This window comes from Bombus impatiens, unplaced genomic scaffold (assembly GCF_000188095.3).
Source record: "Bombus impatiens unplaced genomic scaffold, BIMP_2.2 scf_0487, whole genome shotgun sequence".
Classification (NCBI taxonomy): Eukaryota; Metazoa; Arthropoda; class Insecta; order Hymenoptera; family Apidae; genus Bombus; species Bombus impatiens.
The window spans coordinates 88,673-114,422 of record NT_176906.1 but is presented as its reverse complement, the minus strand read 5'-3'; the positions used below and the strand labels follow the sequence as shown (position 1 = coordinate 114,422).

General features: G+C 37.5%; 2 protein-coding genes across 4 annotated transcripts in view; one reads left to right on the top strand and one right to left on the bottom strand.

Annotated features, from left to right (window-relative positions):
• Positions 1-13: 13 nt before the first annotated feature.
• On the bottom strand, positions 14-23,915 carry LOC100748887 (elongation of very long chain fatty acids protein AAEL008004). 2 transcript variants are annotated; one of them, XM_003490921.4, is made up of 5 exons: positions 23,290-23,915; positions 11,771-12,111; positions 6,846-6,983; positions 5,407-5,649; positions 14-2,218 (listed from the first exon to the last, which is right to left on the bottom strand). In XM_003490921.4, exons 2-5 carry the CDS (start codon positions 12,107-12,109, stop codon positions 2,039-2,041), a joined length of 900 nt encoding a protein of 299 aa, XP_003490969.1. In that variant the 5' UTR covers positions 12,110-12,111; positions 23,290-23,915; the 3' UTR covers positions 14-2,038. The 2 variants fall into 2 exon arrangements, with proteins under 2 accessions (XP_003490969.1, XP_033177640.1); XM_033321749.1 differs by lacking the exon at positions 23,290-23,915 and adding an exon at positions 12,674-13,521 and having other exon boundaries at positions 1,761-2,218.
• LOC100749961 (elongation of very long chain fatty acids protein AAEL008004-like) overlaps positions 2,143-25,750 on the top strand; it is a 54,925-nt gene continuing 31,317 nt past the window's right edge. The window contains exon 1 of one of the 2 annotated variants that reach the window (XM_003490929.4): positions 2,143-2,266. The gene's annotated coding sequence lies outside the window, so the exon portion shown is untranslated. Of the gene's footprint in view, positions 2,267-15,646; positions 15,665-25,750 lie in introns of those variants that run through there. The other variant, XM_033321748.1, reaches the window with a different exon arrangement.

Genomic DNA, 25,750 nt, shown 5'->3' with positions numbered 1-25,750 from the left:
ATTATTGAAGCGGCATATTTCTTTACGTCCCTTTAAAGTTTAGACATTAATTACTTGGCAAAATTTCAAAACATTTTTACATATTTCCATTTCATATGTATGCGTATATACATACAGAAGGTTCTAGAGTTATGTTTTTTTATTGTATTTCTTAAACAGGTAAGAGTTTTCAAACCTTGCAAATAACTTATTAACATTTATTCGTCATATTACAAAAGAAATAAAAGAATTACATATTTACAGAAAGGTTCCATTATGCGTGGCACACCGTAAATAAATTACAACTTTAGGATGAGGTTCAATGATAAATTCCTAAACGAATTGTCGTATTATTAACTGTAAGAGTTTCAGCAGATTTGTTTTTTTCCACTCGTAGCAACGGGATGAGCATCTCTGCTCATTCCTCTGGAAGGGGTGTAATGGAAGAATCGATAAGGTAGAAAGTGCCTGTACTCTGCTGGCTTCCGAGCAAAGTATCGCACATGCTTGCAACGGAGGTTGTCCCTTATCGTAAACGTTCCGTTACTTCATTGTCTTCTCCTATAAAAAAGTAAATCGAGTGACACGTAACCCCAGCGAGTACATGGGTCCGAGAATCTTCGGCGAGCAACGAACTACGGACACATTCTCTCTATTTTTTCATTCTCAAACGTTGTACATCCATGTTGGTCAATATCTTTGTTACATATTTTGGATAAGTTAAAATCAATTACAAATCGGATATTATTGTTGTTGTTCGGTGATAATTGTTTTTTCTTGACAACGTAAATCTTGCGTTTACTATCGTGGTATTGAAATATGCGAGAGTTCGTCTTTTGAGTTCATGTACGGCAGCAAAACTTGATTACGGAATTTGATCTCATAAATTTATCAGTTTACAGCTTGTTAATTAGTGAGAGAAATTTCATTTTTAGAAATATATTCGGTGTGTGTACATGTACATGTGTGCTTATGTATGTGTGTCCCTGCTTCAGCGATAGGACGCTGATGTTCTTGATTCGCTGTCGCAAATTTCACTGTTCTTCTTTTATATTGTTCTCATATACAACGATGTGAGCGTATTTACTTATGATTTATCGTTTATGGGGTTACTTTTTAACACTCGAAAGTACGTATATAATAATAATAATAAAGATATAAATAAATGTAAACAAAAAAATTGAGCTTGGACATTCGTGAGATGAGCCATTGAAATTGCGCGGAACATTCATTAAATTACACGTTCATTTTCCATTTAAACGGATCATTCTTTTTTTTCTTTCTTATAAAAATCGACAATTATATCGCGTAACTGACTCAAAACGGGCAGTAAATTAAATAAATCCGCGAGGGTAATACCTTGTGGCGCTTACTAGGACTAACCTTATTATTTACAGTAATCTTAATTACAGATCCGGCGACATGTACACATACAATAAAAAAGAAGCACTAAATTAACGACACCAAGGACCGATCGATGTATCAAGTTACGTCGATTCTGGGTTTTCGATGCACTTTTTCGCGCGAACATAAACAGTTGAACGCAACGATCTCGATTGCTTTTACCGAAGATTCTTGGTTCGTTCTGACAAAGACGTCAATTTTAACGATAGCGTTACCCGTGTCCGGGTAACTCGAATACTCGGTCGGTTTTTTAAGTAACGAGTGCTTCGGAAGCCCTGGTCCGAGCTGTTCGCGAGACCTGAGATGCCCTGCAGATGATACAAGGAATAACGAGTGAACTCCTCTTTCATACGGAAGCAAGCTGTAAGCTCCATTCCAACGATCAGACGAACAGACGATCGAACTCACGAATCTAATTAAATTCTTTCTATATAATCTGTATCATACGATTTACCAACACGACACTAACCTTACACGGTTCTACTAGTATACGAGAACGAATTTCACTATACGATGGTGTAATACAATTTTGTAAATGCTTCTTTCCTTTTTTTAACTGACTCGTGATTTTCGATCGTGCATGCGCGACAGAGAGGTCGACGCGTTGGAGCGTATCGGAGGCAAATTTGGGATAAAGCGCGATAATGTCCTTCATTTATTCGTCCTTTAGCTCCTTCTTCGGTCTGTCCTTATTATATGCTTGCCGGTAAAAGTCGGAGAAGAGGACGAAGAAGATCGTTGAATGAAGCAAAAGAAGCGCCGCCACCAGCTTAGGATAGCCGCAATCGAAGACCAAAGCTTGAGCGCTGTGCACGAACACTAAGAAGAATTGTACCTGCAAACGAAGTGATGAATTGAATTGTTACATTATTTCGTATTAAGGGTGAGTCGAATTATCTATATTTTCTTTCAAACTATGTCTCGAAGTAGTAGAATTGTAGCGGCGTGCTATCCTTTCGAATCGTTTTAAATTTCTTATGTTAACCGACTTAAAATTTGGCGAAATCGTAGTAGCTTAGAAACGCTCATGCCTTTCTCCTTGGGAAAGACGAGGAGTGTTGCAACCCGAATTGTACCACGACGATACATACGCTACGCGCCATCTTTGAATTAATGGAATATATGTTATATACGGCAGTGCCAATGATGCAAGAACAATCTGCTATACCTTGCACAGATTGCGCGACCGCATGATCGGACAAAATTCTACCGAACAATGTGATGCAACGGTACCATTCGCGATAGATTAACGCGTGAAAAGTAGAATATTATTGCACAGCTGTGAAATGTGTAATTTCATGCTCACGAAACAAAATCACTACCATAAGAAACAAACTACATATTATATCAAAGTGGTAGTTATCGGTGCCTTTGTTAAGTAAAAGAGTCTGAGTCACCTATCCATTGAATCTCTATAAGAATATCATGATGAAAATAATGACTCTGGATATAAATGTTATTATTTTACCTATTTGTAAAATGTAATGAATTTTGAAAGGCTATCATGGACAAATTTTATTTCATCGCAGTGTCTTTGCTACGATACCTAAAAGTATGATTGCCTCTAAGGGTTAAAGTAAGAATCGTATTTCATTTGTATCTCGAACGTTCGATCGCCTCGCATCTCAAAATCACTAAGCGTCGCCTTTCGTTCAGAAGAATGTGTAAACGGCGTTCGTAACGCCACGTAGTTGGAAATGACGAACGGTTCGGAACATCCTCGTGGAGAATATTATCGCGAATGTAAACGAGGGAGAGAAGCGCGTGTCATGCGAGAAAGAACAACACGATTTGTCTTTTGAACGATTTGCGCCAGCTGCGCACGGGAAATCAATGGTGTTGCGAGATAAAAGCGAGGTAGGAGAGCATATACATAGGTGAGGTTTCGTAGGTATGCAGCCGATTCCTGGTAGCGTGGCGGTTGTTTCATGGTGATGGTGGCACGGTGCTATACGGCATATCGGAATGCCAAATTATTGCGCCACCGTGACGTAGTCGACCGAATCCGGCCAAAGTAAGTCAGCCTGCAATTGCTCAACGTTGTACTTTTCACTTTCCCTCACCCCTACCGCGTGTTTACGTGAAATTTTGTTCACCGGTATGGGCGAGTAGTTAATGATGGCCCAGAGTTCATCAAAGTCTCCGATGTCATCGATGTCGATCTTGTGCCATATACGACTTCTCTTTCCTCCGCTTCTCTGCTCCCGATATCAATTTTCAAAAAGATTCTCTCTTGATTATAATTTGAGACCTGCTAAGAGGCTCGCAGCGTTGACTTTCTTTCTGACACGAGGCTCTCAGTTTAATCAACACGTTGTTGCGGTATAGACAGTAACGAGTATCATTATAGTAGGCACTAATGACTATTTAATGGCTTCTATTGCAAGATTTTACTCGAGTACGCTCGAGCAAAACTTCAAGTTGTTGTTGAAATTAAAAGGCTGAATAAATTGAGTAACGTTACGATACGGCTTGGAAAACGTAAACTGCGCGAGAAGGTAACGAGTATATTGGAGAATTTGAAGTTCTTTCTAACCCTTTGAAAATGCAACAAAATGAAGAATTCAGAATGAACGATTTAGAGAATAGTTACTTCTTTACTCTTAAGATCTTCAGCGTTTCTGATATCTGATGTAAAATATCTACTTTCAACTTTCTATAAGAAATAATAGTTTCTTCAGTCTCTTCTTTTATACTGTGAAAGGGTCAAGCACTTGGAAGTATTGAGACATCTACGATGGTTACTAAAAAATTTAATCCCCGTTACTCTACAGTTTATCCGCAACAGCGTAGTCCATCTTGCTACTGGTGAACCAGAAATTTATATCGTTGAACATTGCTTTTTCTTTCTTCTAAACTACGTAAATTGCAGCAATGTCTCTCAACATGTTATCCGGTCGTTACGTCGTGAAATGTTTGTTTCGAGTGCATTTGCACCCTGCCAGTGGTGCGTACACGTGAACACTCTATATGACTTGTCGCCGCATCGCTCACTTTCATCGATGCAGATTATTATCTAGCCAGGCTGGTAGCGTACACGTTGTGCAAGAAGAAGGTATCGCGAATCCTGCTCTAAAAAGTATTTGTGTTGGTGCCTGTTTATTGCGCGATTCGAACGTGGTTACGTGCCCACATATTCTGGGAACAACGCGCTACCGAGATCATTTTTCAGTGATTAAAACTCACTATCTTTTCAAATACCTTGATATTTTCTTTTGTTTTCTTTATTAGCCAATCGATTAAAAATTTCATGATATTTTCAAATTTCTTTTCTTTTGTGTTTGCATTTGTGGTTTTACACATACTTACCTTTATCTTTCGCTAAGATAAAATGAACTCGTAGTTAATATGACATGAAGTGTAGGAAATTGCCAAGCGCCAGGGGCATATCCGCGTACAAAATGTCGCGATTCGTTGAGACGCATAACTAAAAGCCATTCACTTTAACGTAATAATGTTCTATTATCTGTATCAGTAGTTACAAGAAAGCATTATCTGCATCTTGAATTGCAGCGCAATAATTTCCTGGTTCGTTTCAACACGCTTTCGATCGTTGTTTCTGTAGAATCTTGCACGCGATCAGAGGTTTTGAGTCTTTCGCTACATTCCTTGATTATCGGTGTTCAAATATCCTGTTTCTTTGTGCTTCGTATGTAATCTTCTGAGAATCGCGCAAAAATTATACCACTTGTTTCTTTCTTCAAGTTCACGAATGATTCTTGAAGTTGGTGAAAAAAAATTTATTTTCTCCTAGATAATGCGCATTGTTTCGAGGCATGATATTGTACCAGTTGCTGAGTGTCTCAGAACGCTTCGTATAAAAGCAATTATGCGCATTGCTTGCATTTGTAATGGATCACCATCGTTATGTCGTATTATTTATTACCGATGATAAGTAAAAGAAATTGATGTAAAGAAATAGTGAAATGCAAGAATCATCCTTTCGTGATTTGGCCAAGCAGATACGAAGTAGATACACATTTATGAACATTATGTTTTGACTGTTTAAATTAGTACACCTACCAACTGCACGGTAGTGAGGTGCTTCTTCCACCATAAATATTTGTGGTATTCCGGTCCCATTGCAGACACCATATAGTACATGTACATTATTACGTGTACCGCGTTATTTATAAGGTTTCCCAAAGTACCGTGTCCTCCAGCAATGAATTTCACACAGATCCATGTCTCCAAAGGTGTTAAAGAGTGATGGTACAGGTGTAAGAACGTCACTTGACTGTCTTTCTTTCGCAGAACGAAAAATATCTGAAAGTTTATAAGATAAATTAAAAAAATTATGGTATTAATATTATTGCGGAACTACCGATAAAATAGTTTTGATAGTTGTCGTTTTCCATAAGCAGATAAAGAAGCAAAAAGTATTCTTCTCTCACTGCTATAAACAGACATTTGTTTTACTTTCATTAGGGTAATTCGTATAATGATAGTTTTCTCTGAAAGTTATCGAGTTTGGTATATATAGCGGCCGCGGTTTCATTAAAACCAATACTATAGACTACTATTTATCTTTCGTTTATCTTTCGGGCAGTAAATTGCTGTTTATAGTACTATCAATTATTCGCTACTCTTCTGGATGTTTCTTTTTTGAATATTTCTTGAAAACTTCGTATTTCAACAAGATTAACAAGAAATCTGACAACTACTTGTCACACTCGATGATTCCGCGTAATATAATACCACATATTTTTAAACCATCAGAAATCTCACATTTTTCGTGGGGCAACAGGCAAACGCACGATTCAATGAATAACTACTATGAGACGTAGGCAAATTACTTCACCGGAATATTTGATATTGTTAATTCGGCCGGATCTTATCTATTCGCGTAATTCGCATTCCCGCGTGCACCGTAGGTTAGGTTACTTTTTCCTGAGGATTTTATTCCGCAAGAAAAGGCTTAATGACTTAAGGCGCGATGATATTATCGCGAACAGTGATTTCTCTTGCGACATGGCTCTTTTCGAAGACGATCGTTGAGCATTGAACAATCGTGTCGATAAATAAACCAAAAACATCATCGCGTGTTGTAATGAAAGATCTATGGTGCAGCAGCTTCTGTTTCCGCCTCAGTGATCGATTTTTACGATGGATTGAGAAATTCGCAAAGAATTTAGTCTAACACCGGAAATTTTTTAATCGATGCTATGAGATTCCATAACTTCACAAATTGACAGATTTATAGCAATAAGAAGACAGCTCCAGTAATTCAATTATATTTATCGGAAGAGAAAGAAAAAGGTATAGGTTTTATATTCAAAAGCGCAAAAGTTTATTTCCAAGAATATTGGTTGATTATAAATTTATAGTGCGTTAGAAAAAGTGATTTAATTTTGATTGCCCCTTTTCAGATTTCTGTAAGTTTACTCAAATAACTGGAAAATGGAACTGTCTTCTTGCTGCAGCAGTTTTCCCAATTGTGTTTCACGCGGCCCCGTACATACCGTGTCAGCGAATTCTGTGAATTTGCTGATGAAATACCACCAACATAGGTTCGCCATTCGCAGCGCGGACGGATTGTGGGAGTAGTCCACTGGTTGACACTTGTAACTGTAGTCTAACAACCAACCAGACATCAGGTGCTATGAAACAAAAGTTCATGGTCAAGGTACATTCTCGATTGTGTCTTACGCTTGTGGAGGTAATTATGTGGTCGAAACAAAAACGCTTAGCAAACTCATTAATATTTATGGCACGTAAGATATTTATAGATGGAAAAAATGTATCAGTAACCTAAGAATATTCTTGTTCATTGTCTTACTTTCAATGACTCGGATATCAAGGAAATGTTGTTATTCGAGGTTTTTCAGTATAAGTCTCTTGGAATATTTGCTCTTCTATGATGTTGGAATTTTGGTGATATCGAAGTTTTAAGAGTAGATTCAACCTGTTTGCGATGAATTTTACTTTTAACAATGAACCTAATACTATAATAACAACACAGGCTATAATACGTTCAAAGTTGAAAAAATGTAGATTAATCATAATTTTTAAAATATTACAATGACACGTAGTTCTATTTATATTGAGATCTTATGTCTTAAAAGAATTTCAGTGGTATCGGGAAAATTATTGCAATCCAACAATCTTGCTAACAAATTATTTTGCTACGTATTGTACTATTATAATAGTTTCGTAAGAATTAACTGGTTGGCGATTAAAAGTAAGGCCGATGCAGGAGGGAAAATAGAACATAAACATTGCATCATCGATTATATTCCCGTTTACGAGGTGACCTTTTGCGGGTGAAAAAGAAGATAATTGAAAGTTGATTGTTAGTTCATATAGTTGAACTAGCGGCGAATGCTAGTCTTTATACCAAGGACGCGTTGATTTCCTAATTATAATGAAGCTATTTAAGAAATTACCGCCTAGAGTGTAATAGGATAATATTCAGTTCTCTTCTAGTTCTACATTGCTGATCATAACATATAAGTTCTAAGTAGAGTCGAGAACGCAATTTTTTGCCTTAACGAAATATTTCGAAACGTTCAGCCGTATGTTATTCAGACAGAAGCCTTCACCGTCGATAAACAAAGCCATGAGCTTCTTATTTCCTTTCGAAATCGCCGGATTCTTTTTTCCCCACGATGCATTTCTAGTTCAAACCGGAAACAAGTAATTGGAATGAAATTCGGCCAGTTCTTACGCGCCGTTCGAACCGAATTCAACGCAATCCCTGGTGAAGAAAAGAGATCGTCAAAAGTTATTTGGCTACGGATTTACAAGATCGCAATCGCGATGCTCGACTTTCTTGATAGCCGATAATTCCTTGCTTTTTCACACCGGGCAAATAATCTGGCGTATGGATAACTTTCTAAGGTGATACTAGACAGCTTTTACAAGGTTGTTCTCATTTAGAAAGATATCTTTTAGTTTCTTACGATAAATCATGGTGTACCATCTTAGACTCGAGAGGTTAAGAAATCGATACGATTTCTTACTCATGGAAAAGTTTGCTCGCGTGAAACTACTTCCGTTTCGACGTATTGAGCAGTTAAGATCTATTAGGCAGATCACGCTAAAGATTCTGACATAAGAATACATTGATAGATTGAATAATTAGGAAGATTTTATTTCTTCGGTCTCTTGCCGACTTATGGAATGAGGCAGTAACTGCAAGTAGTTATTTTCTTTGCACTTTCGAGCAGATGTGAACATCTTGTGTCTGGATTAAGTAGAAATTTGCGATATTTTGTGCAAGAATCAGTGATAAACACAAACAAGAAAAGTATTTGAATTTTTATATATCAACTCTCACTTTCCTCGTAGCAAACAAGGGAAATTTGTAATGTTCCAAGAAAATGTTTAGCATAAAAAATACCAACGACAATTTTTTCATATGTTGCCCAAAATCGAGGCATTTCCAAATATTAAAAAATAACCGAAAGGATGCAGCACGATTAAAGTATTAATAACTGAAGTTATAAAAGCTTATGCCTGTCAACCACAAATTCTGTAATGAATATCGCCTTTCTTCATATTTGGATAGATTTTACTTAGGTATTCTTTCGAATTTTTCAAGACTGTCGAGGATTTATTAATTATTCAAACAAAGCTGTTTGGATGCACGAATTGCGAACGCGCGGTTTGTGGAAAGTCGAAAACAGGATGCTTCGCCTTTAACGAACCGCGAGCTCGAGTGTACAAATCGATTGGGCAACCGGTTGGAAGGCTCGCCAATCGTGCCCGCGTATGTAGCTTCTCTTTCTTACTTTTTTTTGCAATGGTATGTTTCACGAGCCGGTGCTCTCTCACCCCCTGTTTGCCATTAGCGCGGTTCACAACGGAAAAGATCGGTCGTCGCGGTGAGCGATCGCTGTGCTCTCTTTCAAAATCGCACAAAATTTCGAATGGCATCGTTGGAGCAACTAAAATAGAAACTTTGCAGTTTCAGCTTGAGGACTCGATGTCGCAACGCGACTTCTTCTTTCCGTACACCTTTCGAGAAGGCATTCCGCATCATGGCCGGCTCCCTCTTTGCAACCGCCGTTTTCTATTACTTACAGCTGTACGTTCTGTAAATAAATCTCGTTATGTTTTCCTTCGATCGGTCAGGATGAAGATTCGTTTCCTGCGGAAATTTGTATCTCGTGCAAACGCGAGGCAATTGGAGTAGACGATTATACAAATCGATCACATCACGATTAAAATGAGAAACCGAAGAAAGCGGAAGTTTTATCCTACCTTTGTGCCGTCTATGCTTTTCTTCGTTCAGTTTGAAACATTTGCTCATTATTTCGTAACAGTCTGTATAATATAATTTTACTTGAAAGTAGAATATGGCGAACTTCAAATATTTCAATATATTTTGAAAAAAAGAAAATGAGAATCTGCTAGGTAGAATATTTTATCTGAGGAGGACAGAAGGTCGTTATTATAAACAATAAAATTGAACAATTCAAGAAAACAGAAGCAAAAAGGTGCCAATAGGCTTGATAGATAATTGTATTATCCGTATGATACTGTAGTAAATAAATTGCGGATTTGTAAGCATTTAAATTTGTTTAAAATAAAATAAATTTAAAGCTGAAGAAATGCATACGTAACATTTAAAATATCCAAAATTGAATATTAATTCGAAACAGATTTCCGTTTAGTTTTGATTTTTTCAATAGTGGTCATAAAAAAATGAATTAGCATAAATATTTACATTTTCATGAAACGGATCGACTTTGAAAATGAAAATTACACAAGAAATGGTAAGAATATTAAAGTGACGTAGAAAACGATCTTTTAATTATTACGAGTAGAGAAAATCGAATTGAATTTTAATCGACGACTATCTAAGTAAAGGAAAACGCATTGAAAAAGGAATGTATGACGTAATAATTTCCTGTATCTAATCGTGCCTGCACACAAACTATTGATCAATAACAGGCACTTTCGAGCGAGAAAATCTGCGTTACAAATACGCGTGTTGCGATAGAGTGAAAAGCGTTTCGAGACGGTCGATTAACTACTCGTTAAGAAGTTCGGTTAGCGCAAACGTGAGAACGGCTTACAATGAATCTTATTATTAGAGCGTTCGAATGGTCAACTATTTTTTGTTATTACCTAGTGAATGGCCGACGAACGTCAAGTCGTTGGTCGATCGAAACAGGTGCCGGTACAAAGCGGTTACATAAATTGGAATGTCGCGTTTCGCAAACGTCTCCGGTCGAATCTCGCCAAGAACGGAGCAAAGTCCGCGGGAGCAAAGAAATTAGTGATTCAAGGTGATCGAATGGGCCAACGAACGATCTAACCTATTCTCCGAAGGCCTTCGAAACGACAGGAAAAAGAAAATGTCGATTATTTGTGCTTAAGTGGATTGGATCCATCCATTAATTTTTACGTCGTTATTCCAAAGTTCGCTCGAATTTGGCACTTTGGTGAGAAGTTGTTCTGCCTGTCCATCGTGACGATTCAGCATGGTTGTCCTTGGGGAGACGGGTTCGTTATATCGATTAAAACAGAAATCTTGGACGAGACACTCGAAAATTATTATTTACGCGGTTCTTTTTTATTATAAACGAGAAGGAGAGAAATTATATGTTCTTCAACGCAATTCATGTTTACGATCTCGATAAAATTACAAGATCGTTAGCCCGTGAGATATTAATCGAAAGATGACCCATAAACGGTTGATGTCAAACACCTACCATATTCACCATGGTTCAGTGAACACAACTCGATAAACTTAGCCTATTCAATGGAATCAAATACTTCAAGTAGTTAGCTACTGTTCGCCAGTTATTTATATCGAAGTTAGTATCACGAAAGAAGTCGCCTAAATTGCAGAAATACTCATATAGGTCTGATGGATGAATAACCCCTGGCGTGTTTTTACTATTACACTTCAAACTAACGCGAGATCTAACGAAATCTCCGTAGTTGACATTTTTGTCAGCGCGACCCACTTGCGTTCGCGATGCTCCTCGGAGAGAGGCGTTTCGAAATCTGGCAGCCATGAACTTTGAAACCCGGCGAGGCGATGCATCGATCTCTCGCAAACCTTTGGGTCAGCGCATCCTCGTCAATATCTTAATCGTCGAAGGTATTTGGAGAAAGCTCGCGGCATTTCGAAATGTGTTTGAAACCTTCGGAGTAAGGGAAAAGTTTCGTCTTATGAGAGGTTGTTAGCCGCGCGCCTTCTCGCTTCAAACGCTATTAGAGATGCTCGTAATTGTTCTAGATTCCGATTAGTTTGAACCAGGTCGCATGTGTGAACATTGCGTGCCTCAACAAGGAGTAGATTCCATTGAATCTCGAAGAGGAGAGAACCGGCGAGCTACTTTCGTACATAAACGCTGATTCGTTTTCCTGGTTCTCTAACCAGAGGTTGAGTCTTTACGATCGAAGGCTGTTTGAATCTCGAGTCGCTTACCTCGTACAGCATGCCTAACGAGAAGACTACTTGAAACGCGTTGTACGCTACCAAAGTTCCTCTGAGTTTGAACGGTTTCTTGTTAGCCATCACCCGTGGACCGAATATCGTCACTCCATATAAATAAAGAAGGACGATTAAAAATGTTGGTATCGGCGAATCCATTAACGGCCAGTCGCTGACTCGAGGATCCGAGACCGTGGTAAGGATTTCTGTGTATTGGTCAAGGGCCATTCTGACCAGGCCCTGGGCGCCCACGAACGTCCGATTCGTGTCGCTCATCTCGATTCTCGGTTCCGGCTCCCGCTCCACGACCAACTCTGCTGCCGCCGATGCCATTTCTGAAAATCACACGAGTTTTACTTTAATAAATTAATAAAATTAATAATTTAATAAAATAATAAAGTTGGAATGCGACGCGTCTAGAATAGGTCATCGAGATGTTATCAAAAATTTTTTTGCATCTATTATATTCGTTCTTTCTTATTTTTTTTCTCGTATCCTTTAATATCTTTGTGTCCTTTATGCGCCTTACACAATTTTTTATACGCTAATGAGATTTATTCTTGTATATCACCTAAGTAATATTAATAATAATGATGAAATTAGCGACGATTTTAATGTATAAGCATTATGATAGTTCTTTTCTATACAGTCGAGTCTTGATAGAGTTTAACTATTTCGATAATATCGCGTATTGACCGAAACACTAAGACATTTCTTCAAAATGATCGAAGTTAATAAAATAAGTCGTCGTTATGGTTCTTTTCACCCGATGACACAGTACTAAGAAGTCAATAGCGTCTCTGGAATGTTCATCAACGATACACGATGCCACATCAAAAAAGATGAGGCGAACGTATGGAATCGAACTTCCATAATTTATGATTTTCCTCTCCCTACCTAAGATCAAGCCAAGGAGACCCGTGAGGTACTCGTGGTTCTTTGCTCGTTCACAGAGAACGAAGTCGATCGACGATCGAGTGATATGGAATGTCGAAAGTTAAACGCGGCAGGTCAAAAAGTTCGTCGAATGCGCTATTCTCGAAGATCTTGGTTTCACCGTCTATCTGGAATTGCATTTTATCGATCTACGTTGATTAAAATTATGCCGGGCGATTCTTTTTCTTCAGCGTTGCGCCTGCTTTTTCAATAGCAGTAATAAATCAGAGGATGCAACGCGATTACGAGTTTCAATTGCGATATTGCATATACACAACACGACACAGTTTGACGACTAGGTCGACTCTTATCCTGATTCATCCGTGATCATCGCGTTTCTTTGCCGCCTCATCGTTTGGTTTTCTCCTTGAGTGTCATGCAGTTTCGATTCTTTGATTATCGTTCTTGTTTTCTCCGATTTCTATTCGAGCAGTTACATTTACCATTTATTTCCGTCGATACGATCAGATTCTCGATTAAAGATGACGCGTTACAAACTGACATTCAATTAAATTTCAATTTCTTGAAGGTTGTTATTTCTTTGCAGTTGTTGTTCATAGAAGTTAGAATAAATAAACGTATTAGATGCGGTTAGAATATTAGTCACCCTTTGCGTATTTCTTTGGTTGCATTTCATAAGACGGATTGAGCAAGTATTGCAAATTCGTAGGCACACGCATAAATGCTCGATTTTTAGTTGACGTAATATATGTAGTCGGCAACTCGTTTTCGTGCGGCTCTCTGATTTGCAAAAAATGTTATTAGGTTGACCTCCTGTTCCCCTTTCCCTCACGAAATACACTAATTCTGCGTTATTTGTATTCGATACAGCACCAGACTTGTCCCTAATTGCTAAGAATATACACGTATACTCTACACTCTGAACTTGATCGATCATCTTTATTTATTGATTAATGCCTCTACTTCTAGTTTGTGTAGGTGTATCTTTGAATTTATTGCTGAATGTTCAAAACTCGTGTTTGGTCAATAAATTAAAAATCTTGGGAATATAAGGAATCAAATGTTTTTGGAACAAATACAAAATCTTGGTAATGTAAAACATAAACGTAGACGTTTTATACAAAAATTAGTATCTCGTAAGAAAATCGGTAAAATGTCATCTACAGGTGATGAAAGTTTGCGAAGCGATATTAATAGAAAGATAATGACACGTTTTTCACCACAGAAGAAATGATCAAAGTTAACTGTACATCGCGCGATATCTTTCAACTTTCGCTCTCCAAGATTCGTCCGTGGTCACCTGTTCTCCAAGATAAGGCGAATATTCTCGTCGACTGTTTCTTTCTCGGAAATTTAATGTCGTTAGTTATTTGGTCTTTCTTGTCAGACACGCTGATAGTTTAAAACATTTTGTGGGACACAGCTAATTCGAGTTCCACTTTCGAAATATGAAAGCCTGAAACTACTTAAAAATTCTTAAGTAATGAACATGTTTCGATTCTCATTATTCGTGTATGAAACATATTAGTTACAATCTGAATAACGAGGAATGTCTCAAGAAGAGTTTCTTCGGCGCTTATTTCCTTTCCCCCATGAATAATGTATTTTTCATCGAAACACAAAGGGCAATGGTTGTATCGATCGACTTTTCATTTTTCTTTTTCGTCGGATTACAATTCGGATCGTTTCTTTCGCGGCCGAATCAGGTAGCTAAATCTATCGGCCGATAGATCGCTGTGAAATAATGCACCGTGTATGAAAGCGCAATCTTGAATCTCGTTAGACACGCCGAGCCGGTCGCATAACTAGACTAGAACTTACCAGTCGCGCCACAACTGAGCCCGTGTATGTCGAATGTTCTAAGGCCAACACTGACCGATAGAATTCTATGTAACGAAACCGCAATTTCGAGCCACAAAAAGTGGAGTAACGGTCATACGTAATTGCACTGGGAAGGTTGCTCAATGCCATTGCATCGTCTTTTCCCCAATCTTGGTGTATTTACTCATAAAGTTTGTTTTGTCACTATAGTTAGACTGGAGTTTTCCAAACTCCACTTATTTGAACTCCATTCATTGGAACGAAATGTTAGTTTGTGCTCGGTTAACTGAACTCCTGTCAATTGAATCCATTTATCTGAATATAAAATCCTATGAACAAAAAGTCACTAATAACTAAAAGAGCCTCTGTCGTATACACTTCATTTACAGAAGAACTTCATTTATCTAAACTCCATTCACCGGAATGAAATTTGATTTAGTGTTCGGTTAAATGACCACCGATTGATTGAATTCATCTTTTTGGCCGGGAACTCCTGTTATATGGACGAAAAATAATAAACAGTTGTGAAAATTGGTGAACTTTTATTATATGAATTGTATTTCTTTCAATAAATTCAAGTAAATATAAGAAAATATAAGAAAAAACTTTATTGTAGTAGTACTTGACAATTTTTTAGATGATGAAAGAAAGGAAAAGAAAGAAAGGAAAACAATGAAAGAAAAGTAGCAAGAAACGCGTAGACCTTGCGCAGAGCAAAAATAACATTTAAATTTCTTCCTGCCTCGATAATTTTTTGAACGATCTCGCGAAATGGCTACCCTTGTCGGCTATTCGATAATTTTAACGTAAACGAATCCAAGAGATCGTTTTTTATTTATTTATTTTCGATCTATGGACATCGGCACGAGTAGAGTGAATTGATTAGTCTGGTTTCACAACGACAGGCAGAGCAACGGTACTTGTTGCAGAGAAAGTCTCGAAGATCGCGTGAGCCTGTAAAATACAAAAAGATAGAAGCTCGATGGTCCGCTACGGCCAGAAGAAGAACCAACAAGAGAAAAAGAGAAAGGTAGCTGACTATTTGAATGGAAGGAGGGAATTCGAACGTGGCAGACTAACAACGATACCGGCAATACGATGACGTCGATGACGAGAACAACAGCTGCAGGAACGGTGCCGTTTAACACTCCCTTGCTTAGAGTTTAGTGGGTAAGTGGGTCGACTGTCCGGCTACGTGCTGATCAGCTTTTGATTCGTCTCCTCGATCTTCGTCTGTCACAATCTAGGTATAGCCGTTGCTATTGCTGTTAATGCGTAGCTCGCATTTTTTTTATTCGTTTTCTTTCACAGTCCATATTTACTTCACTACGATCCGGCTTTTCCTTTTTGCCTTTTTTCTTTTTCTTCCCCTTTCCTACTTTCTTCCTCTTTTCCTTTCAGTTTCTCTGTTCTTTCATTTCGTTGCGTATTTCCTCCTTTCCTAATTAGTGGGTGGGTAATAGAATCGTGCCATTTCGCAAATAAGAAGCTCGTAAAATGGAATATTTTTAAAATTATTAGACGAAATCGACGATAATTTTGAGTAAATTATATTGGAAGATTTTTTAGATTTAATTTTTTAATATTAGCTACAAAATAAATAAAAATTTCATCGTTAAACTATCTGAGTAGAAAATACACTTGACACCTGTACGTTTATCATAGATCTCCTCAACTGCTAATCGGTCATATCGATTGATTTAATCAAGAGGAGGAAAGCTATAAAGTATAGGAAGTATGTTTTGGTTCAGATTTTCTGACATGTCCCGTTCTCCTTTTCTAGGTCATTCTGTTCTTTCGAATTTGTGGCGACCTCGTTGGCGGATACTACACGTTCTATAATTATTATTTATGCTTCTTTCGTTCACTTTTCAATTTCTCTCGTGCATATACGTCTTGTTATCTTTTTATTTAAAGTCTTCCTCTTTTTATTTAAAGGAAGAAGCCACTTAGGGTTTTCCTTACTTCAAGAACCGGTATTAGAAGACGCTTCACTTTCCTCGCCCTCTTTCTTCGTACGTTTCTTTCACCTTCTGCTTCCCACCATTCTTCCTTCGTTTATTCTCATAAAGCTAAAGACACTAATCTTGACATCTTAGCTTTTAATCATTGAATTTACGAAACGGCTCAATTTTCTTGCATTTGTAACTATCGCGGATGCAATTTCTTTAGTTTTGCCACTTTCTATGTACAGACGGAAGATTATGAACAATTATCGGTATCTGTGTTAGTTCGTTTTTTACGCAGTGCAGAATCGGCCAACGAGTTTTCAAGTATGTATGCGCCGCGTTCCGGCTTCATTCAATTTCTCTTTCGTTTTTTCGACGACCTTAAGCTCGTGATCTCGTCGTTCGTGCATACTTAACAGTTTGTGAGACGAAGTCGCTGTATATTTATTAACTCCGCGAACAGTTTTTCATGAAGTTTCTATCCAGCAACTTTCCGCGAGTTATTCACGAAATTCTCCGTTCTTCTAATTCATTTTTCTTCCTCGTTATGGCGACCATCCCGAAACGTAGCTTGATTTCTTTGTCTTTAGTAGAAAATTCTCACTTCCTTGTCCCTCTTCATAGAAATTCGAAATTTTTAAACTTTCGTCTATTTCTGATTGAAGAATCTAATTTCTACTCTAGGTTCGAGATAAGATACAAAATATGCTCTGAAATTGTTTCGAATGATGATAGAGCATCGTTTATGCGACTATAATTTTTGAAACGTATAAATGCCAAAGCGCGAAGAGATGGCCTCGCCTTATATATTTCAATTCTTCTTGGAAATTAGTTCTCTCCAGAATGTCAAGATTAAATAATATCTTCAATCGAATATCCAGTCCAAGGGCACGTGCTTCTCCAAAGCAATCAACCGTAAGCTTAGGTGACGAAGAACCAATAGAGAAACTCAATGGTACTCATCCTGAATGATTCTCACATGTGGCGTGTCATGATGGATGACACCAATTCTGCTCTTCTCACTTTCATCTTACACAGCCTTCTTTTGGACAAAACGGTACTAATTTTACAGTGACCTCGATCATCATAGAATCTTCGAATCGTTAACACATTTTCTGTCTCTCATTTGTACGAATCGTTACAAAGAAAAGCGTAGTATATACATCGATGAAAGTTATTAATTTTCTTTTATCTCGACCCTCGGTTGATCGTAATATCGGTTCAAATAGTCTGTTCTTCGAACCATGTGTACGAGTACTTCCTTCTTTGTTCGTAAATATCATTCACCGGAGTTTCCTCCGTATTTCGGAATTCTTTTATTAAGAATAACGATTAAATAAATCGGCGAGGGTCACATAAGCTTACCTTGGAATAGAAATCGAATTGGAGGAAAAAGTGTGGAAGAGATTTTATTGAAGATGGAAGGTTAATGTGGTTATAGTGCAACGATCGGAATAATTATTCAAATAAGTTTCTTTCTTAGGGAGTTTTCAACGACTCGACCTTAAAAAGTATGAGTGTAATTCTCAATTCTAGTGTCACGAATACATTGCATATTCATATCATTAACAGTCTTCCTTTATCTTTCATTCTGTACAATTGAACTTTTTAGAAATCGAGATGGCAATTCTAAAAGATAATCAATTCAAACCTCAATTCAAATAATAGTTCTCAGTTCTCAAAAAACAGACTATTTACTTCTACAAGTTCGTTTTTCACGAAGAAATGGCATAACTGTTAGTAAATCCCAATGTAGAAAACTCCAATTTACTTCAATTTAATAACTCCGAAAATAGAAAGTAGAAAATAGAAAATAGAAAATAGAAAATAAAAAATAGAAAAATTTATGTTTTAACTCATTTTTCATTTCGTTAGTTTCTAACTAACATCATTTTTCTTTACTATCCAATTTATGAATTTGGTTAGAATGGCTCAATTATTCACGCGATAAATGTAAGTACATATATCTTTCCAATGGTGGCATCTCTTTACGAAGTCGTTCGATTGGTTGTGCAATTGCAGCGAAATGATTTTGCATGACACGTACAATACAATATGTACATCTTTTTATTGTAATTTCCTTGCCGTGGCTGTCAAACTAGGCTGTATTCGAACAGCGAAGAACGTAATCTGATAGAAAATGTTCCTTTTTGCATATGTTTTTCGTTGTCTTGAATCTTTTATGATACAGTGACTGGTACAGTATACATTTGTCGTAAACACAGTAAAGACGTTTTTCTCATAGTTTCGCGTTTCTACGAGGGTATTTAATTACACAGGACAAGAAATTTCCAACTCGTTGTCCTCGTCATTGATCGTAAATATTTAAAGATCGACGGTGCGCTGGTTTTCGCTATACTTCCTCTTGTTTCGTTTTTATTCAACGTGAAAGCCCGTTTCTTGGTTAAGGACCTTGGATTATTTGACGTTCGTGATTCATAGACTTCCTGCAGTTGTAATTCTCTTTTGAATATTTGGCAATTTATAGAATTCAATGAGACAGGTGAGATAATTTATTCTCGAATGAAACATGATTGTGAAAAGATCTGTAGACTTCCGAGAATTTTAGATTTTCAACAGATTTTGGATTTAGACTTTTCCATAATGTCGAACTTTTTGTCTCTTTCAATGAATACAATTAATGTATTATAGCTGTCCCTTCGTAGCTGCAATCCTATTAACTGTTCAAATTATTTATCTAGAGCAGATCATACACACCGAGTAAGTTGAACACTGAACGTTACAGTTTCGCGGAGAACAATTAGTAATAATTAATATGAAAACTGAAATCATTAGTTCATAAACATTCATATGTCTCAGATTTCCCCATGAAATAAAATAAAAAACAGACGAAGAGTTCTGTCTAATTTTTAAAGTTTCCAAGAAATGTGGTATACGTGCTTGATCAAATTCTTTAGGCAAGCAATGAGACCTGCTCAAAAATGGTCCAGCAACCTTGTACCGAATATTTATGTCGAGTTTCGTTCAGTCGGTTACATCATGCGACACGTTTTACGTGTTCGGACATTCTCCTGATCGTGATGATTACTCGACGCGACACATGAGGTAGTTGACCATGCACACCACAAAGAAAATAACTTTTTCGTACAGTTCGCGATAGTTCTGTGTGAAACTTTTCGTGAAATCACGATTAGAATTATGTCGTTCGGAATAACTGGAGCAGCTAGTATACACGTAGGTAATAAACGTTACAGCTTCGTGCAAAACAATTATTAACAATTAATGTAAAACTTAAAAAGTCGTGTGAGTACTAAATCATAAGTTCACATACTCGTATAATCAGATTGCTTCGTGATATGCGACGATGAGATATAAATGTTCCTTATTTGCATTACAGTAAATTATTATCATACGGGCTATATGAATTATTCACAGGTCAAAGTGGCCAACTCCATTTTTTGAAATTGGTTATATTCCAATGTCAGAGCATTTGATCGGTGCTTATTTTCATGCTATAATTTCATCAATTTTCTCTATTTTTTGTTTCGTAGAGTTAACCAATTTGGTAAATAAGCAGCTCACATATCGGAGTTACGGAGTAAATAAATTACTCCCAGTTTTATATGTCGCCTATTTTTGAAATGAAGCTGTTAGAGATTAGAGACTCTTGATTAATACGATCTGTCCTTTCAAGGAAGATGTGGTGTAATAGAATTTGGAAGAACGAGATAGTTCTTGGATATTCTAAGGAAATCAAAACAATTGATGGTATACGTGTACCTTACAAATAACAGAGAAGAATCAAATAGAATTTGAAACATGAATTCTACCATCAAGTATGAGGCTGCTTCGAAGGAAAGCAGGCTCTTGTTTTAATAAACCATTAATATGACTCGCGTCAGGAACGCTTATTCATGTTTTGCACGCATAAGTTATGCACGCGCAGAACTAACTAAAGGCTTCGAAGCAATTAACGGCGTTGCAACCAGTTTAGTTCAGAATTACTTGGAATATATTTCGCGAAGAGTTTCACATTCGACGAGAAGAATTAGCAACGCTTGCAGATCTGGTTTCACTGGCTGTTCAGAGGAGTTTGTATGCAGAAAATGGTTGAAAAATACCAACAAGAGAGAAAAATTTTGTGTGTTTGATTATTATAGAATTCTTAGAATTCTATAGATTTTGTTCCAATTTCGAGGCAAACGCTAAAACGATTTGTAGGGATGTAATATCATTAGAGAAAATGGATCAGATACACTGTCGGCCATATATATATATATATATATATTAGAACACCTACTCGTATTTAATTCAAATTAAATGCTTCCCACTGTTTTTGTTTTCTAGTTATGTTATTATAAATCAATTATTTCATTTATATCATATCGCACATGTATTGCAAAAACGTCACGAGTCAAAATAATTCGATTCTCTGTTAGAAGAACATTAAAAGCAAGGGAAGGGTTTCAAGAGTTAAGGATGAAAAATTACAAAAATGATATTTGATCATTGTTTCTTAGATTCTGTTTTTATGGCAATATTATACGTTCAGTATAAATAACATTTTTGTAAGTTCTCCAATAGGTCCTCGCTGTTTCTGAGAAATTTATTTAAGTCACGTTTCTTCTGAGATAGATGTATAGCACGTGACTTATAACATAAAATATTAAATAGGTACAGAAGTAGGTGTCCTAAAATACTTATGGCTAGCAATATACACAGAGAATATCCCCTTTGAGATATTTAATTGATGTCGATGGTAAGAAGAAACTTTTTCTAACGTTAGAAAACAATCTTACTACTTTGACGACATTTAAGTGGCTGTGTAACGCATTGTTTTTAACGCATGGTTTCTCTCTAGCTATCACCTCCCAAGGCTATCACCTATGGCAGTGATAACGTTGGCGTCTCAAATAAGGCGGAAACTTGTTTCCGAGAATAATATCCTCGAAGGGGGTCAGACGTTCTTTCCCTCCCACATTCCTTTCGAATCGACTAACGCAAGGATGTGAACCTTGCTCAAGTGTGCAATGTGGCACACTTTTGCGCCGCACGGGAAGCGCGTATCTTTTTTTATTATAATCTCATTCACCTGTAATTTTCGAAGGCGATGAAATCAATTGTGAATCGCGAGAAAGCCAAATGATCATGACGAGCCTTTTTGGCTGCTTCTATCTCTCCAAGTTTGACTTGCAACATATCACCACTCTGTGCGTTCAGTCAGATTTTTTCCTCTGATTTATATGTTTCGTTTTTTCGCACGGAATTTTGTTCACGAGTTGCACATTGCAATAATTCATGGACTTGTTTGCGTTGTACCAGCTACCACTAATGTATGTGTTTTGTATTTTCTGTCGCAGTTAATTTCGTTTTCGTCAACGCTTTCGCTAAGTAAGACAAATTTTTTTGTGGTTATTTTCGTTCTTTTTTTCTCGTAATTGTCGCATACGTACGACTTTGTGTAGAACATGTTCAGTATTGATAATGACAATTAGCGTTTTTATCTGACAGTTGTCTGTATTGGCAAAGAGTAAAACAACGAAATAATTCTCCTGCGTATGAGATTCGCAGAAGATTTTCATTTTTCTATTTCTCGATAGTCAGTAAAATCATGAGAAACAGGTTTCGTTGAACGATCACGTTGTTCGACTATATGATCGATCGATTGATCGATGATTTCGTGATCGATTATCATAAATTTTAATAAGAAGTGAACTACGGAAATTCATTTTTAAATAATGCTTGATCTAAGCGAAAATTAATTGTTTACTGTGCAAACATTTTATGCTTATCATTCAAGCCGAACGTTTCCAGAGAGTTACAGAATGAAGTTTACACTTTCGAGGGTAGTTACTGGCAAAATTTTTGTTGTGCAACGTCGTGAAATCGAGAAAGTCGCTTGTTTTTAAAGAAAAATTAGTTGATGGTACGTTTTTAAATTAATTCGACGGCCGTGCGTTCCATAGGGAAACTCCTAGCTGTGTCTGATCATTTAGGAGCGTATTCTACTTACGAAAGTAGAAAGCAACGCTTTGTAAGGATATGATAGCGCGTTAGCTATTTCTTATAACTTATTTATTTACTTCTATTGAATACTTTATTAAATACCTATCATTCTCATTTATCTTTATTATTTTCTAAAATTTCTAACAAATTTGACCTAACATACGATTGAGTAATCTGTAGCAAACTCTTTGCATAAATATTACTCTACCGTAGATAACCAGAATATAATCTCAATTTATATTTTGAGAGCAATACAATCTTGTCAAAAATGTCGATTTTTACGTATACACTTGTACAACGAAGCTAACTGAAATGGTAACACGATAATTTCTTATTGGCATTCAATGTATTCCTCGATAGTGTTTCGAATGTACTTCGATTAATTGGCACACAAGTGTACACAAACCTATTACACTCGTTTTGTTAGATGCCATTAAGGTGAAGATCGTACGTGATGTGCATAATGCTTGCGGGACCGTGCTTGCGATTGTCTCGCTTTTGCCCGCGATGCTCCTGCGCGAGAAAATTCATCTTCCACCCGTTCCGAATTTTACATTTTCGTACGCCAACAGGCAGGTAATTAAGGTTCGAAGTTGTTCGAAAAATGTAATGTACGAACTGCCTTCGAAATCTCGTCAAACTGCTTCTTCTGCCTTTGTTTCATTCGTGTAAACGCGAGATCGGCTCGATTGCAGGTACGCGGCGCCAGTTGGTGTCACCTTTTAGTTCCTTTCGAGTGGTGTGACAAATGTAGATCGAGATCGAGCGTTACTCTCTATTGATGGCATAATGGAAATTCTTTCCAACACATTGCCACATCACTTATCACACTGCTCTCATAATTTAATACGCATCAAGAGAACAAAGAGATCGACTTACCTGTTCACCGACGAGAGCGACGCCGCGTTTGCAAATTAAATTGTAGCCACCTCGCTTCACTCGAGACTCCACTTTTGCGTATCGACCTCGATATCGAGCAATTTCTAACTCTTCTTACGAGACGCAGAGTCTCTTGAAAAGCAGATCGACGTACCAACTTGCACCTAGTCGATCGATTCGAACAATAAAGACCTTGTCCCTCAAGTAGCTTATCGATTATCCTCGTCTGGCTTCGATTCAAAAGAATCGGGGATGAAGCCCAAACTTGGCACTTTGTTCACTAGCAGCCTATTCTTCGCTGTTCACAAGCTTCCTACCATTTGAATGTCACACGTTAGTCACACGCCCGGCGATCTTCCGGGTTGCTAACACTTGCTCACAGTTCGCGTTTTTTGTGCGTTTTGCGTGCTTTGCGCGGGTACACGCGTTCTCGCAACGACACACGCGTGTGACTGTGTATAAGATTTTTGTGGTTTTGTGTGTGTGTGCGCGCGCGCGTGTGTGTGTACGCGTGTGCTCGTGTGTATGTATGTGTGTATTGTGATACGAGCGTGTCGGTGTGCGAGCGTGTGCACACATTCGCGCGCAGACACATAGACAGAAATGTGGGTCCAACGGTCGATGCTGCTTGAATAGTCCGCGGCGGAGCGAACTAGCGGTTTAAGTATTGGTTAAGCAAGTGGGGTTCGGTCGAGAGGAGGTTAGGGTGGGGGTGTGTGGGCCTTACTTAGGTGATCGCCTGAAAATTCCGTGCCACGGGGAATCAAGGTCTCTTTTCGTATCGTGCTCCGAGAAAGACGGAGAAAGGGAAGCAGTCGCGTCTCGAGTCAGCTACACCCTTCGGTCAAGGTCGTTCGCCGAATCGAAACGTGCCCCGATACTTATGCCTTCGATCGGCGTGGCATCTCCGCCATAAAATAGCCAATCCTTTGATTCATCCACGCGATTCGTTGAATTATCTCCTATAGCGTTTACATGCATTTTTGTTTGATTTTCATTCCTCTTCCTTCTTGTTTCCTTTCATTCTATAGCGTGTATCCATAGTAACGTAGTAAGACTTTCGAGTCGCTACATTCTTGTTTCGTGTCCTTTGCGACATGCCCAGTTATTTGTACATTTGCCTTAAACATTTTTTCTTAATATCCGCAAGAATCATCAGGTAAAAGGATTCTTGTTCTCCGCAGCGTGACTTATTTCAACAGAAAGCGTGATATTTAAGAAGCGTAACGTATACATAGTAAAAAGTAGAACTTTTACATGTGGTTTAATATAGTAGGAATTCATTGGGAAATTTCTGATTAATTGGAAAGATGTTGCTGCGAAGATATTATCTTGAAAATCGTATTCATTTTTAAACAAACAATACGTAGATATGGTCTTTTCATTTGCCATATTTAGAAATGATATGTTAGCGCCGCGCATTAAGATCACCACGTTCAACCATTTGTAATGCACATCGAAAATCGAATTTGTCACGCTTCTTCCGGATGATAGAATCAGCCGTTGAAACGATAGGGAATACAAGTTACCTTAAGTTACGCGATGAATAGCTTTCTCTTGGTTCTGGTGCAGTGAATTAAGGTCAGTTGTTGTTAGGTCTCTCAGAATTATCACTGATCGTCATCGTTATCTTATGACTAATTTATTACAAGCCAGCACTTAAGTTATCGTTTATTATGACGAAAACGAATTGGTATTAATCTAGTTCGAACCACTATGTTCGAGTTTCATATCGGACGTTATGGATGCGAGAAAACATTAATTGAAAAACTACAACCGACTTCTAGCATGGATATCTGTTGAAACCAGTACCTAAATGTTACTATTAAGCATGTGTGATGACAATAATTATCTCTTATTTCAACTTTTACTTAAATAATTTGCAACTTTTTAGAGTGTTTTTTTAGAGTATTTAACAATAATTATGACTTAGAGATTTAGAGACTTGGAATGTTAATTACTCGAGTCGCTCTTACATATTTGCTCAATCGATTAACTCCACAAAACAAAAGATAGGCAAAATTAATGAAATTCTATAAGTATTAATAAAGTGGTTTGGCACTAAAATTTCAGAAATTTCAGAAACTGAAGATAACCACTTTGATCTCTGAATGACTCCTTTATTGATGTAAACATCGGTTTTGATTCGTGTATCGTGATGGACCGACAGAATGTGATTCGATAAACTGTGGTTTGGAAAAATCGATCTAGAAAGGGTATCAAATATGTCGACGTCACGATACATGTTTATTCGACGGTCATCATTCACTGAAACCGATTCTCTCTCTCTCCATCGTTAAATCGTCAGTCGAAATTTTAAGGAACTGACCGTTTGAAGATTAGGGGGCTGTTATATTATGTAATCGCATAAACTGTGTCACGGACGCAGATGAAGCGACATTAACGGTTAGATGAATTTTATTCGTATACACACGATGAACTTTGTTCACTGGAAACCTGT